This window comes from Phascolarctos cinereus, unplaced genomic scaffold, assembly GCF_003287225.1.
Source record: "Phascolarctos cinereus isolate Bilbo 61053 unplaced genomic scaffold, phaCin_HiC Scaffold_5;HRSCAF=322, whole genome shotgun sequence".
Lineage (NCBI taxonomy): Eukaryota > Metazoa > Chordata > Mammalia > Diprotodontia > Phascolarctidae > Phascolarctos > Phascolarctos cinereus.
The window spans coordinates 382394171-382408895 of record NW_027555958.1 but is presented as its reverse complement, the minus strand read 5'-3'; the positions used below and the strand labels follow the sequence as shown (position 1 = coordinate 382408895).

General features: G+C 43.1%; 1 protein-coding gene across 1 annotated transcript in view; it reads left to right on the top strand.

The window, feature by feature from the left end:
• The first annotated feature begins 8198 nt into the window (after positions 1-8198).
• The window catches only part of IGFN1 (immunoglobulin like and fibronectin type III domain containing 1), a 44297-nt gene continuing 37770 nt past the window's right edge, over positions 8199-14725 (top strand). The window contains 3 exon segments of the mRNA XM_021003025.2: positions 8199-8306; positions 11502-11559; positions 14052-14174. Of these exon segments, the coding sequence (XP_020858684.2) occupies positions 11553-11559; positions 14052-14174 (130 nt within the window). The 5' untranslated portion in view covers positions 8199-8306; positions 11502-11552.

Genomic DNA, 14725 nt, shown 5'->3' with positions numbered 1-14725 from the left:
CGCAGTGAATAGAGCACTGGCCCTGGAGTCAGGAGGACCTGAGTTCAAATTCGGTCTTAGACCAGACAATTGACACTTACTAGTTGTGTGACCCTGGGCAAGTCACTTAACTCCATTGCCTAGCCAAAAAAAAAATTTTTTAAATTAAAAAACCAGAAGCAAACCAGGCCTTGAGCTTCATTCTCTCTTTGTTCATCTGCATAATAATAACTCACAATTTTTTTAAACTGTTTTCTCAAAACAGCCCTGAGATTGGGTAGAGCAAATGTTATTACTCTAACTTAGAAGTAAGGAAACTGAGATTCAGAGGTAGGAAGTGACTATTTGCATCCAATATGAGTCAGTATTCAATTTAATATTGCACTTTCTAAAGGTATAAATGCCTTCTTGCACCTTTCTTTGCTGTATCCATGTTCTGACCACCTGCTGCATTCTCTGCCTTTGCTCCGTGTACCTATCTCCCTTGTTCCTCTGTTGAAGCTCCCTGGAAACATAGGTTTCTAAGGTCCTATTCCTCTTGAACAGATAATAATCAGCAAGATAATGATGATGGTGATGATGATGATGACGATGACTAGCCTTTATTATATAAGGCTTTAAGGTTTGCAAAGCACTTTACATATATTAACTAGACAGGGTTGCCACTTCATTGAGTCTAAAGGAGAGCAGCAGATCCCCTTTCCCCTTTATTTCCTAGCCTACTGGGAGCTAGGTATTGGGTAGGCAGGAGAGGAACCCAGGGAGCCTGTCTGTAACTCTCTTCCCCTTCCTTTAGGGAGCCCACTGAGTGCAGACATCAGAGCCCCCCTCCCACCTTCTCAGAGACCTCTGCATGGACTGAGACTGGAGCTCATGGCTCCTTCGCCCTTGACCAAATATTCTAGAAAAAAGGCATCCCAGGTTAGAGTAGATGTTCAGATTATATTGTTTTACCAAGACCTCAAGAATCAATCAGTAAGCATTTATTAAGCACTTACTGTGTGCCAGGAGATGGGCTAAATGCTGGGGATACAAAAGGAGGCAGAAGACAGTCCCTGCCCTCAAGGAGCTTACACTGTAATGGAAATGTAGGAAAAGCTCTACTACACAGAGGTCAAAGTTCAGAAACAGAGAACAGTGCACATGAGGGACATGGTTTGACAACAGGGCTGATCATTAGGGCCAAGGGGCTGAGAGAAGACACTAGATGAATTCTCAACATTTGGTAACTGGCCTCAATCTTTCAGGAAGAGGGCCTAACCAAGATTGCTCTCTCTCCATAAGGGAGAATACAGCTACTGCCACTACCACCACCACCACCACTACTACTACTACAACTACTACTAGAGAAGAAGGAGGAGGAGGAGGAGGAGGAGGAGGAGGAGGAGAAGAAAACATTTTTATAATTCTTTGAGTAGTTCTTACTGTATAACTCTGTGTGGTATTTTTCTCATTTTATAAATCAGGAAAATGAGATTTAGAGGGGTTAAATAAGTCCATGGCCTCACAGCTAATGTCAAAGAGAGGATTCAAACCCACATCTCCTGACACTGAGTCCAGGGAGGCCCTAGAGGCTGAGTCTCTCAGCACTGGGATTCTTAGAACAAAGCATGTGGGAGGATGGCTGATTTGGTATCCTCAGGGGATAGGGGTGGGTTTAGAAGCATGGCTTAGATGCTAATTATGTTCTCTCCTCTGCCCATAATAGAATGAACAACCTGCCTCCAAGACTAGGTCCAACACCCTTAGATTTTGTCCCTCCCTCCTTCCCAGGGGCTAATACCCCATAATGGCCAGGAACAGAGAGACCCCTTGGAAAGCTAAGGAAGAGGGAGACAGTACGGTCCTTTGAGTCCAAGCCTCCCTCCTTTCCTTTGGGTTGACTGCCCTTAGAAGTGTCACCCATGCATCTCCTCCTGGGTGACCAGACACAGAGCACAAAGTGCTTTGCGCTACTGGTCAGCTGAAACCTTCAGTCTGCTTGCCTGGGGCCTTTTCAGGTTTAGAGCATTGGTTCCAGACTCAAGTTTCCCTCCGGTGCTGAAAGCCAACTTTGTAAGTGTGAAATTGTCTCCTTAGTTTTACAAGGTCTCTTTCTACCTCTTAAGCCTCTGCGGGATCCAGGTTACTGTCAATTTGTTCTACTACAGATGGGGTGAGAAAGAGAAGAGCCTGGTGTCTCCTTGCTGGGCTGGTCCCAGAAAATCAGAGCAGGGGGACTGCTGATTGATGCAGTCTCACAGTGGTGAAGGTCTGGGAAAATACAGCTGTAGGCAGACAGGGGTGGGATACCGGGAGGGAAAGGTTATTTTTTCAGTAACGAAGCCTGTGAATCTTAAGACCAAAGTCAGAAAAGGCCACTGCTAAAAGTCACTGCAACTACATACCGAAAGACAGTCCTTGCGTGAGCTTGAGGAGGAAAGAACTGAGCATCATAAACTGGTCTTTTCAGATGTGCATAGAGAAGCCACATCTTCAAATGGAAAGAAAGGACCTTAGTCGGGGCAAGGTGACCTTTCCAGAGGAGATCTCATCGCCACAAGACTTGGCCACCAGTCAGAGAGGGTTTAAGGTCAAAAGCAGAGGTTCCCAACCCTTTTTGTGTCACGGACCCCTTGGGAAGTTTGGTGAAGCCTCTGGACCCCTTCTCACAATAAGGGTTTTAAATGCATAAAATAAAAATTAATAAAAACAGATAAGGTCATAAAGGAAACCAATAATATTAATTTTAAAACCTGAATTAATTTTTTCAATGAACAAAAATCCACTTTCTCTCCCTCCCCCTCCCCACTGAAAAAGAAAGAAGAACAAAACCCTTATAAACAAATATGGTTTTGTAGTTGTTCAACCTGTTTCAGTTGTGTTGTGCTATAAATGGAGAGTACTTACTAGCTGTGTGACCCTGGGCAAGTCACTTAACCCCAATTGCCTCATCAAAAAGCAAAATAAACAAACAAACAAATAAATAAATAAATAAGCAAAGAAATTACACTTTAAAAAAAGTGAAGCCAAATAACTTCTAGCCTTGACCATATCCAATATAATATGTGTCTTGATATGTACTCTGAGTCCATCATCTCTCAGTCAGCTGGTGGATAGCATGACAGACCAATTAGACTAAAATACAGTGATCAAATTATGTTTTAAAAACCCCAAATTCATGAACCCCAGATGTTTTTGAGCCTTGAAGCTCCATTGGCTCAGAGAATAATACACACAGAGGAGGTTCCCCCGTATCTCTGAGGTCCACAGCCCCGAATTTTGGGGAATCCTAGAAACTAGAGTCGGAAGGGACATCAGAATTCATCTGTGTGGGTTGGTTGGCCCATGTTGCTTCCAACTCAGATTCTGTCAACAGGAACCCCACCCCCTCAATATTCCTAACAAGGGACCGTCTATCTTCTTTTTGAAGACATAAGGCATGGCATTGAATATATAAATTAGGTTAGGGAAGAGGGAACCAGCAGGGTGCTGGTAAATGTTTAGCAGCTGTACCCCCCTCCAAAAAAATGTACATCTGAGATACTCTAAGTTTAATTTGCATTATCGACATTTTCCCCATAACTTTTTAAAGTCAAAACAATCAACAGAACAACAAACTAAGCCCTAATTTGTAGCGTTTTCTTACTTCCAAAGTACAAAAATTTAGTCATTGCTTCTCTGGCCACCCCTGGAGGGAGGTCACTGTCTCTGGAAGGAGCCATGTCCACTTGTGGACTGTTCTCATCATGAGGACGCTTTTCCTTCATGGAGCCCAAATCCACCTTCCTACAACTTCTCCCCACTGCTGGTGGTTCTGCCCTTTGGGGCCAAGCTGAACAAGGCTCATCTCTTATCCACATGTCAGTCCATCAAGTGTCTTAGGGCCACTACCATGACCTTCTAAGACTTCCTGATGTCATGGTCCTCTTTGACAATGGAGGACAAACATCGACCCACAGGTGAAGTAAGCACTTGTATCTCCCTTAGGTGATCCTGATTTGATATGGTCTTTAATCCCCAAACCATTCTGTCTGGCCTTCTCTGAATGGGTTCCAGTTCATCAATGTCCTTCCTGAAATGTGGTAACCAAAGTGAACACAATCATCCAGGCATGGCATAACTGGGGGATGCATGCATCGGACACAGGACTATGTTTCTAGTTTTGGGCTCCATACCTGTGTTACTGTGGCCTGATCACCATGGTGTGGAGTGGCGATTCTCAAACCCTTTGGTGTCAGGACTATTTATGCTTTTAAAAAGGATTGAGCACTTCTCAAAGAACATTTGTTTATGTAGGTTCTATCAATATTTACCGTATTAGAAATTAAAACTGATAAAAATTTAAAATATATATTTATTAATCCTTTTAAAATAATAAACCTATTACATAATATAAATCACATATTTAAAATGAAAAATAACTATTTTCCAAAGCAAAAAACCAAAATTAGTGAGAAGAGCAAAGCACCTTCACTCCTATTTTCTTCAGATGCTCATAACTGTTCTTTATGTTTGGCAGGACAGATATTTTTATCCGCATTTACAGTTAAGGAAGCTAAGGCCCAGAGAAATGAAGTAATTTGCACAAATTTACTAAGTGGCATACCTGATACTAGAATCCAATTTTTGACTTATTGTTAGTCCTCTTTCTTAGACAGCAGGTGCATATAACAGAACCCAGATGGTTTGGCTAAGCATTTGCTAAATAAAGAATACTTTATGGCCAAGTCTTCAGCAGAAACTCCTGGATCATGAGAATTAATTCAATAGTTCTGTTTATTGACTTTCTTCAAGTTGCATGGAAGCCCATGTGTCCTGTAGTGACTGGAAGAGAAGTGGCAGGTCTGCTGAGGATCTCTGGGAGGGGATTCTCCCTCTTCCTTTCTCTCCTGGGAAGCTGATCTCAGGGGTAATGTTCCCACAGGTATCTAGGGAGTCTTTTGGAGGACATAGACCGTTGCATTTCCTTCCATCTCCAGAAATCTCCTTGCTCTCCTAAGTCAGCCAAGCTCTAGCTTCATTTATTGGTCCAGGCTGTTCAGATGTTCTCTTGTCTACTTCCCATCTTTAGAAGACCATACCATTCTTCTGAAGAACCTTCAGTGGCTCCCTAGGGCCTCTAAAACTGAACACAGTTGGCTTCCCCTCTATCTTTCACTCTTGACCCCATCCCACATTCTTCCTTCTAGCCAAACTAGCCTACTTGGAACACAATGTTGCACGTCTCATCTATATGCCTTTGCCAGGATTTCCCCCTTATCTGGAGTGCTCCTTCTTCCTCACCTCTGTCTCTGGAAATCCCTAGTTCCCTTCAAGGCTCAGCTCAAGTATCACCTGCTTCAAAAATCCTCTCTCAGTTCCTCTGGGTGTTATTATTCTTGTGTCATTCCTTTTTTATTTCTTTTGTACAGGCATACCTTGGAGACATCACAAGTTCAATACTAGACTATCACAATGAAGTGAGTCACAGGAATTTTTCGGTTTTTCAGTGCATATGAAAGTTTACACTATACTGTAGTCTATTAAGTGTGCAATTGTATTATATCTAAAAACAATGTATATACCTTAATTTAAAATACTTTACTGCTAAAAAAAATGCTTGCCATCATCTGAGCCTTTATCAAGTCATAATATTTTTGCTGGTGGAGGGTCTTGCCTCAATGTTGATGGCCACTGACTGATCAGGTGGTGCTTGCTGAAGGTTGGGATGGCTGTGAAAATTCCTTAAAATAAGACCACTATGAAGTTTGCCCCAACAGTTGACTCTTCCTTTCACTTGAACAATTAAAGGCTATTGTAGGGTTATTAATTAGCCTAACTTCAACATTTTTGTGTCTCAGGGAATAGGGGAGCCCCAAAGAGAGAGGGAGAGATGGAGGAATGGTCTGTTTGTGGAATAGTCAGAACATGCACAATGTTTATCAATTAAGTTTGTGGTCTTCTATAGATGGGGTTCGTGGCAGCCCATAACAATTACGACAGTAACATCAAAGATCACCGATCCCAGATCACCATGATAGACATAATAATGAAGAGTTTGAAATATTGCAAGAATGACCAAAATATATTGCAGAGACACCACATGAGCACATGCCATTGGAAAAATGGCACTGGTAGATAGGTTTGCTCAATGCAGGGTTGCCATAAACCTTCAATTGGTAAAAAAAAAAAATCGGTATCTGCAAAGTGCAACAACATGATGAATGCCTGTATACACCTCATATTTACTTATTTGAAAACACATTTGGTTCTCCCAGTAGACGTTAAGCTTCTTGAGAGCAGAATATTTGTATCTGTTGTGTCTGGCAGGTGCCTGACATGGGGTAGAAGCTTCGTAAAACTTGTTGATTAATTTCTTGATTTAAGGTCCCTTCCAATTTTAAATCTATGACGCTATAACTTGGGAAGCTGCTTGTTTTGAGATCTCTATAATAGGTGATCCCTTAGATTCTTTCCAGCTCAAAAATTCTATAATTATTATAGCTGTTCAAGCTTTGGGGAGCACTAATAGACGTGAAGAAGCAGCTAGATGACACAGTGGACAGAATGCTGTACTTGTAAGGAAGAAGGACTTGAGTTCAAATCCTGCTTCAGGCAGACATTTATTTGCTGTGTGACTCAGGGGAAGTCACTTTAACCTTAGCCACCCTCAGTTTCCTTGTCTATAAAATGGGACTAAAAATAGTCTCTACCTCACAGGGATCAAGTGAGGTAATACATATACAAAGCATTTTGCAAACCTTAATGGTCTATGTAATGTTAGCTATTATTATCACTTGATCTCTGCCTTCTGGAAATTTCCAGTCCAGGACAGACAGCTTCATTTACCTCGTTTCCTCTTATATACTTCAGTTTGTCTCCTCCTCTCTTTCAGGAAAAAAAAATGTGAAGAAACTCATTTGTTCTACTCTCAATTCATACCTCCTAGCCATGCCTTCTTCTTCTTCTTCTTCTTCTTCTTCTTCTTCTTCTTCTTCTTCTTCTTCTTCTTCTTCTTCGTCTTCGTCTTCGTCTTCTTCTTCTTCTTCTTCTTCTTCTTCTTCTTCTTCTTCTTCTTCGTCTTCATCTTCTTCTTCTTCTTCTTCGTCTTCGTCTTCATCTTCTTCTTCGTCTTCGTCTTCTTCTTCTTCTTCTTCTTCTTCTTCTTCTTCTTCTTCTTCTTCTTCTTCTTCTTCTTCTTCTTCTTCTTCTTCTTCTTTTGGATGAGGCAATTGGAGTTAAGTGACTTGACCAGAGTCAAATAGCTAATGAGTGTTATGTGTTTGAGGCTGGATTTGAACTCAGGTCCTCTTGATTCCAGGGCCAGTGCTCTATCCAGGGTACCACCTAGCTGCCTTCATGCTTTCTTTCCAAACTATGGCACAGGTTTTAAATGGCATACTCTGAGTCCTAACCCAGCTTGCTTGGGAGCTATTGCTCGTCCATCATTCAAACAGCTCCTTCCCCCTCCAGGAAGTCTCCCTTGACTGAAACTCACTCATCTGGCCATGGGATGCCTATGTTTCCCAACCCCACACCCCCTACACATTCACTCACCACCCTACTATGAAATCACACCTTTATTGAGTATGTATTGGAGACATTTCTTCCTATGTATCTGGGTATGAAATTAATTCACTTTTTGAAACTGTTTGTATGACTTCTCCATGTCTATCCACACACATGGATTTTTGCCTGGGAGCCTCTAGAGCAGGGATTCCTAACCTTTTTACGTCATGGACCCCTTTGGTAGTCTGTTGAAATCTATGGAGCCCTTCTCAGAATAATGTCTTTAAATGCTTCCGGAAGCCTTTATTCTGATCATGGCTGGCACTGGGTTGGGAGAGGTAGGAATTGTACTGACAGATTCAGTCACAACCCTCTAGATGAGGGGCTTAATAAATGTAACTGTATGTACTTTATGCATTTAAAGACATTGAACTAATTTACATTAAATGAATAAAACATCCTGATCAAAGTCTGAAACAACTGGGAGAAAACTGCAGGAGAATGTTTCAGTGGAGTGTTATGTGTATGGGATGTGTGTGGTGTGTATTTGATGGTGGTGGTAGTGGGGTGTGTGTGTGTGTGTGTGTGTGTGTGTGTGTGTATGTGTGAGGGCTGGACATAGCCAGCCTCTCCCCTGCCTGGGAGAAGGGGTGGTGGTGGAGAAGATGAAGGGCAGAACAGGAGTAAGTGAGAAGGGTGGAGGGGGGGGGAATTCTCTGACCTACATCTCCTCCCCCTCTCTGTTAGTCAGCAGTCCAGCTCTGAGCCTCCTGCAAGAAACAGCAGCTGGGGCTAAGGAGGAGAGAACTAACAGCAGGCAGGCAGCAAGCCTGTTGAACAGTCGCTCACGGGCACAGGTAAGCCAGACATACCTTGTCTCTTAATTCTTTGATCAATGACTTAAGCTAAGGTGAGGAGAGATGTGGGAAGTAGCTCTTTTCACCCTTGTCACCCCCCCACCACCAAATTTCCCATTCTGAAAATGACACTACTGCTCTGGGATAAGCCTATAGTTTGGCAGTCAACACTGTCATAGCAACGCAATAGTGAATGCTCCTGCTGGTCAACTTTTCTATATGCTGCATTGCTGTCTACTTCAGTCAGTCTTGAGGTTCTTGAAGAAACAATTCCAATAAGAGACTCTCAGTAAAATATACCCAGTTTTGGAGAGACCAGAGTAGCTCACTCCAAGTGTATTTCCTTCTGGTGCTTTGCAGAGTGTTCTCAGGGAGAGGGTAAAAATTACCTTCAAAAAGAAATTCTGAAAGGAAGGGACCCATTGCTAGGGGGAAGGATGGAAGCAAAGCCAGGCATTTGTACAGTGAAGATGCCTCCTTGTTTGGACTGCGAGTCAATTCAGAAGCTGAAAATTGCATATAGAAAAATAGTGAAATAGGGAATCTTTTTCTACTTTGGATTATTGTCCTCCATTGATGCCTGGTTGACATTTACTCCCCAAAAAGGGATTATACATCTTCAGTGAATCAGTCAGGTACAGGCAAGAGACCATTAGCCACAGGAAGCTGTATGATCTCCCTTCCACAACTGCTAGGTCCACAAGAAGTTAAAAATTTCCTTCACTTTTCCCTGGCAAGTGATTTCAAGGGTAGGGGAGAAGCCTTGGCCCACTGTCAAGATTTAATTAATTATATAGCTAAATCTGAGGGGGGAAGCATCTGTTTGATTCTTATGTCCACTTCTCCCATCAATGTCAGAGCCATAACCCTAGCTGGAAGGGAAGAAGGGAGCCTTCCGGATGGAGCAGAGATGGGAGTGGGATGGCAGGATGGCAGGTGAATCCTAGAGGGAAACTGGGCAGATCTTGCACCCCTTATCCCATCAAGAAGAGTCTGGATGGGACACTGAGTCGGGAGCCATGTATGGGATAATGTAGGATTATCCTTCAGTGATGGAATGAATTGAGTCTTTCCCTAAATTTGGGGATAGGCAGTTGGGGAGGAAGTTCAGTTCTTTCTCTGCCCTACCCACATCTTTTTACTGGCCTCAGTTTCCCCTGTTTACCAGAAGGGTGAAATGGAGTATATTTTACCCTGAAGCTCTCAAAGTATCTTCATCATTTCTCCTAATTCACAGCTCTGGCTATACTCATTGGGAATGGAAACCTAGAATGCAGAGGGCTATTTTGCTGGTGGGTCATCTTCCAGTTCCTAAAGAAGGGGAAAATAGAAGCAGTGAATATAGGCTACCATACTCACCCTCTTCCCTCACCCCCCCCCCCATTCAAGGAGATCCTTGTATTGATAGATGGGAGGAGGGGGAGATAGAAGAGAATTTGAGCTTTTTGTATAATGTATAGCACATCACTATGTTCAGTTAGTAGCTAAGAAATTTTCTTTTGATGGTGGTGAAGATGCCAGTAGCGTCATACTTCTTTCGCATATGGTTCTCGCTCACTCTTGTCTTCCACCAGGACGGCTAGAATGGGAATGGTTTGCTGCAGGGATAACATCAGAATTCGAGCCCTCAGCAGGATCAGCTCTCCCCCTCCCACCCCACCCTAGCCCAGAGCCAACTGGACTTCTCCTTAACTGGTTGCTATCCCTCCCACCACCCCGCTATTCACCACCCCACTGCCCAGAACTCTCTAGCCCTGGCAGTGGCGGCAGTGAGCGTGTGACAGCTCCAGAATGCGGTTGGCACACTTTGGCGTTCCAGGGATGGCAGTGGGAGAATGGCCATTTTGTGTTGGGGTTAGCGGATCTTGCTTGGGGTGCTGTTGGGGCGGGTGGATGGGAAAACAGGCACAGGGGTGGGGAGAATGAGTAGGGGAAGGTTGCAGCTGTGAAATGAGAGAAGGCCAATCTGATGGAGGAATTTGCTTTGTCATGGGGAATTTTGATCTGATGTCAGGGCCTTTGGGTTGGAAATGGAGTCCCAGAACAATCAGACAGGTCCCCCAACTGGGGTTCATCAGCCTTAGGTCAATCACAATGGAAGGTTGGCTTGTTTGGGCATTCTTATTCTAGGTGCCCAAAAGCAATTCCCAATTCTGTGTTCCCCATAAAGTAAACTCCCAAAGGAAGCTAATATAATTCTCCGGGGAAATCTCATTCCAAAGCCATCCCCTTTGAAAGCCCAGTCTTGGGGATACATTTGGGTCTCGGAAGGTGGAATTATTTGCTCTCCTCTTCCGATGGGTGTGACCACCCCTGGTTGAGACATGGTAAGTGAGACAACAGGCAGGAGGATGGTGATGGTAGGAAATACTCTCATTCACACCTGACGCTATAATTCACAGTCCACAGAGGGGGAGTAGATGGATTTATGGAGGTCAGACAGTCCCTGAGCCAAAGACAGCTCAAAGCGGCCAAGAGTCAGACTGTTTCCTGCAGGCCAGTGGATTTGGAAGATTCCAGCCTGGGGTGGGGAGAAGATTTGTATCCTGCCGAGGGGAGTCTCACACAGTGGGGAAGAAATCAAGAGGTCCATGAAAAAATCACTTTCCCAGTCAAGAGAGGACTGGACTGTGAAACAGCTGGAGAAATTCTGAATTCCCAGAGTTCGTATTCTCTTAGATTTCTATTAAGTACTCACTGTTCCTCTGGCTGGGTGGTGATGGTGGGTAAGGTAAGACTGCTCCCACAGAGAAAACCAGGCATACCTATAAGAGACTGGGCCACTGAGCTAAGGCAGTGGGGTTCTTAATCTGGGGCCAGTAAACTTGTTTTAAAAATATTTCGATAACTGTATTTTAGTAAAATTGAGTTTTCTTTGTAATCCCATGTATTTAGTTTTATGCATTAGAAAACATTCTAAGATGGCACCCATGTGCTTCACCAGATTGTCGGAGGGGTCCACAACATAAAACTTTAAGAATCCTTTCCCTTTGGGTACTTACCTGTATCCCTCTCAAATAATGACTGGTATTTCACAATGAACCTTCTGGGTTCCTACGTAAGTGCTAGAACATAGAACTCTAGAATCCCAGAATTCGAAAGAAATTCAGAGCTGTCTAGAGCATCCCATATCAAAAACACAGACTCTCTTTACAACATCTCAGACGAATAATAGTCCAACCTTGTTTCACACAGGTGATGCCCCCTAGAATATAAGCCTGGCAGAGCACTGGAAGAAGGAGCACCATGGCAGGTAAGAGAATACTCATCACCACTTCATCTCGTTCCATAATAGAGGAGGGGAAGGGACGAACAGCTGAACTGGCAGTAGGAAACACCCTGAGAACAAAAGTGGAGAAGAGTAAGGCATTGTAACTCTGGGTTAGCAGTTGAGACCAAGGTGGAGACTGAGGGACAGATACAAGGAGTGGCACTTAGCAGCTCTAAAAGATTGCCAAGTGTTTCACATTCATGATGAGGCTATTTCTCCTCAAACTAACTCTATAGCATAGATCCCTTTTTTAAGGGTTGGGCATAGGGGATTGGCCCTATGATTTCATTCTCATAGAGGGAGACTCTCCACCCATGCACATAGGAAACTCAGCTTTAATTCAGTTTTAGAGAGCTGAGAGGACCTCTGTGTGTCAGCCTTGAACCTAGTTCTTTTAGACTTCAAAGGGGGCCCTCTTTCCACTGTGCTGTCCTGCTTCTTGAGGTTGGTACTACAGGTATCAGGGATGGAGACTGGATCTGTGATGTCATTGGGACAAGGAATTCTCAGGTGAGCAAACTCCCTCTCTCGGGGCAGCTGGGTACCCTCTTTATGACTTATGGTCTTGGAGAACTGCTTAGAGCTCTAAGTTAAGTGACTTTCCCAGAGCCACACAGCCAATAGGTATCAAAGATGGGACTTGGACCCAGGTCTTCCTGGTTTTGAAGAAAGCTCTTTGTTGTTTGTCTTTCGTACTCGAAGAGGACCATGACATCAGGAAGGTGACGCCATGACTTGCAAGTGAATTGGATTTAAGTGAGGGAGCGCTGTGCAAAGTCACCAGCCTCACTGTCTCCTCCGGAGCCATCTGGGTTCAGTGGCCAGATATAGATCAGCACAACTGGAGATGTTCCCATCCCCATTAGGATATAAGCTTTTTGAAGGCAGATAGTGATTCTAGACTACCTCTCCAGGCTTATTTCACACCAATTCTTTTCAGATTCCAGCCAAACCAGACTATTAGTTATTCACCCATCTCATCTAGTTTTCTCATACCTCTGTGTCTTTGCACATGCTGCCTCCAGGGCCCAGAATGAACTCCCTTGACATTCATGCAATTTTGACAGGCAGGGATCCTTCTCTTCCTTCAAGGTACTTTGTATGGACCACTTGATTCATAAAATCTTATTTGTAATCTAACTCTAAGTGATTGCTCCTTGCTCAAATCTTTCCAGACTATCTGAGTTCTCTTGTGCACTTAACATTTCAGTTACTTATGTAGAGATAATATTGTATATAATACATTGGAATAGAAAATGTAGAACATCATATATTCATATATTTATCATCAAATCATAATTTAAATATTATAAACCATACTGTATTATATATCATCTGTATTATACTGCATCACATCATATATGCTATTATGCATATTATATAATATTAACAATATATTGCTTTATTATAACAATGTACATTATATTATATGAGATACACTAACATACATTATATTGCAATATTATATACAACCTTACATAATGTATAATAATATGCATTATATTACAATAATGTTATATGTAGTAATAATAATGTTATTCTAATATATGCAATATATTACTTAATATTGTTACAATATAAACGTATACTATGATTACACACTATTATAATTATTTGCAAATATGTCTCTCTATTTCTTGCTTCCCTACCACTAGATTATAAACTCCTTCAGATCAAAGCCTTAGTTGTTTTTCATCTTTTCAGCTGCTTCTAACCCTCACATTTCTATACTAGCAATTATCTGGTGATTCCAAAGCACTCTTCCATTGGCAGCCTCTTCAGTCCAAACCTTAGCCATACTGAGTGGGCAGGAGAAAGGGACTGCTCTCCCAAGGGACAATGAATCATAGCGACTGTACCATAATAAAAGAGAGAGTGGTAGGAGGACAGGAATCCAGTTCTCTGTTGTCCAGACTATCCCAGAGTGTCTTAAGCAGACTGACTTTAGAGACCAGTCAGTCATTTTGTTAGTTGTGTACAACTCTTCATGACCTCATTTGAGGTTTTCTTGGCAAAGATGCTGGAGTGGTTTACCGTTTCCTCCACAGATGAGGAATTGAAGCAAACAAAGTTAAGTGACTTGCCCAGGGTCACACAGCAAGGAAGTGTCTGAGATGGGATTTGAATTAATGAAGATGATTCTTCCTGATTCCAAGCACAGTGCTCTATCCATTGCACCATCTGGCTGCCAGACTTTAAAGATAATGGAGGAATAAAGTCCCATTTTTCACAGCATTTTTCTGTGCCCCCCTCATGCCAGCCCTTCTATCTGTGTGCCTGGGCAAGTCACTTGATCTCTCCAGGCTTCTATAAAAAGGGGCTGTTGGATTACAAGCTTCCTTCTAACTCTAAATCTATGATCCCATGAGATGATCCTAATGATGATTGTTGACCATTGCAATGTGGAGAAACCCAAACAGTCCAGGATGGGCCAGAGGGTGGGGAGCATTTATTTGCCTTCTCTCCTTCCCCAGGGAAACCTTTTAAGAAGACCTCCATTCCTGGGGTGACCATCAGGCAGCTGGTAGATGAAATTCCAGAAGGATGTAGCACTCCCAATTTTGAGCGGAAGCCCGTCACAATGGCTCTGCCAGAAGGTGAGCTTCTTCAAAGGATTCCAGATCCTTGGCGCCATCCCCCAACCTCACTGCAACCTCCCAGTTTACATTCTGGGGGATAAGAAAGCACTTACCTTTGTGCCCTGGCTCCTAGACCCCATTTCCCAGGCCCTAGAATGTCTCCCAACTCATCATCAGAACTGTCTAGTTCTGTGCTTGTTATCAAGTGGTTTACCTGGATCCCCCGGAAGGCAGAGGCAGAAAGCAAGGACTGGACTCCCAGGGCTTTTAGAAACAAGAAACAGAAACACACTGTATTGCTTCAGAAGACATTTTGAGGGGATACTGTTGGGGTAATATTAAAGAAAAGAATAAACCAACAAAATGAAAAGGGTTAGTGTCTGGTTCCTCCAGTCCTACAATGGAGGTTAGTGAGAGCGCTGAGTAAATAGCTCTTTACACACACACACACACACACACACACACACACACACACACACACACACACACTTTAGTGTGGGCAAACCTCAATCCTTATACCAATGGTTGTGCAGTGAGCTGTAGCCCTAACAATGAGGGGTAACAGCAAC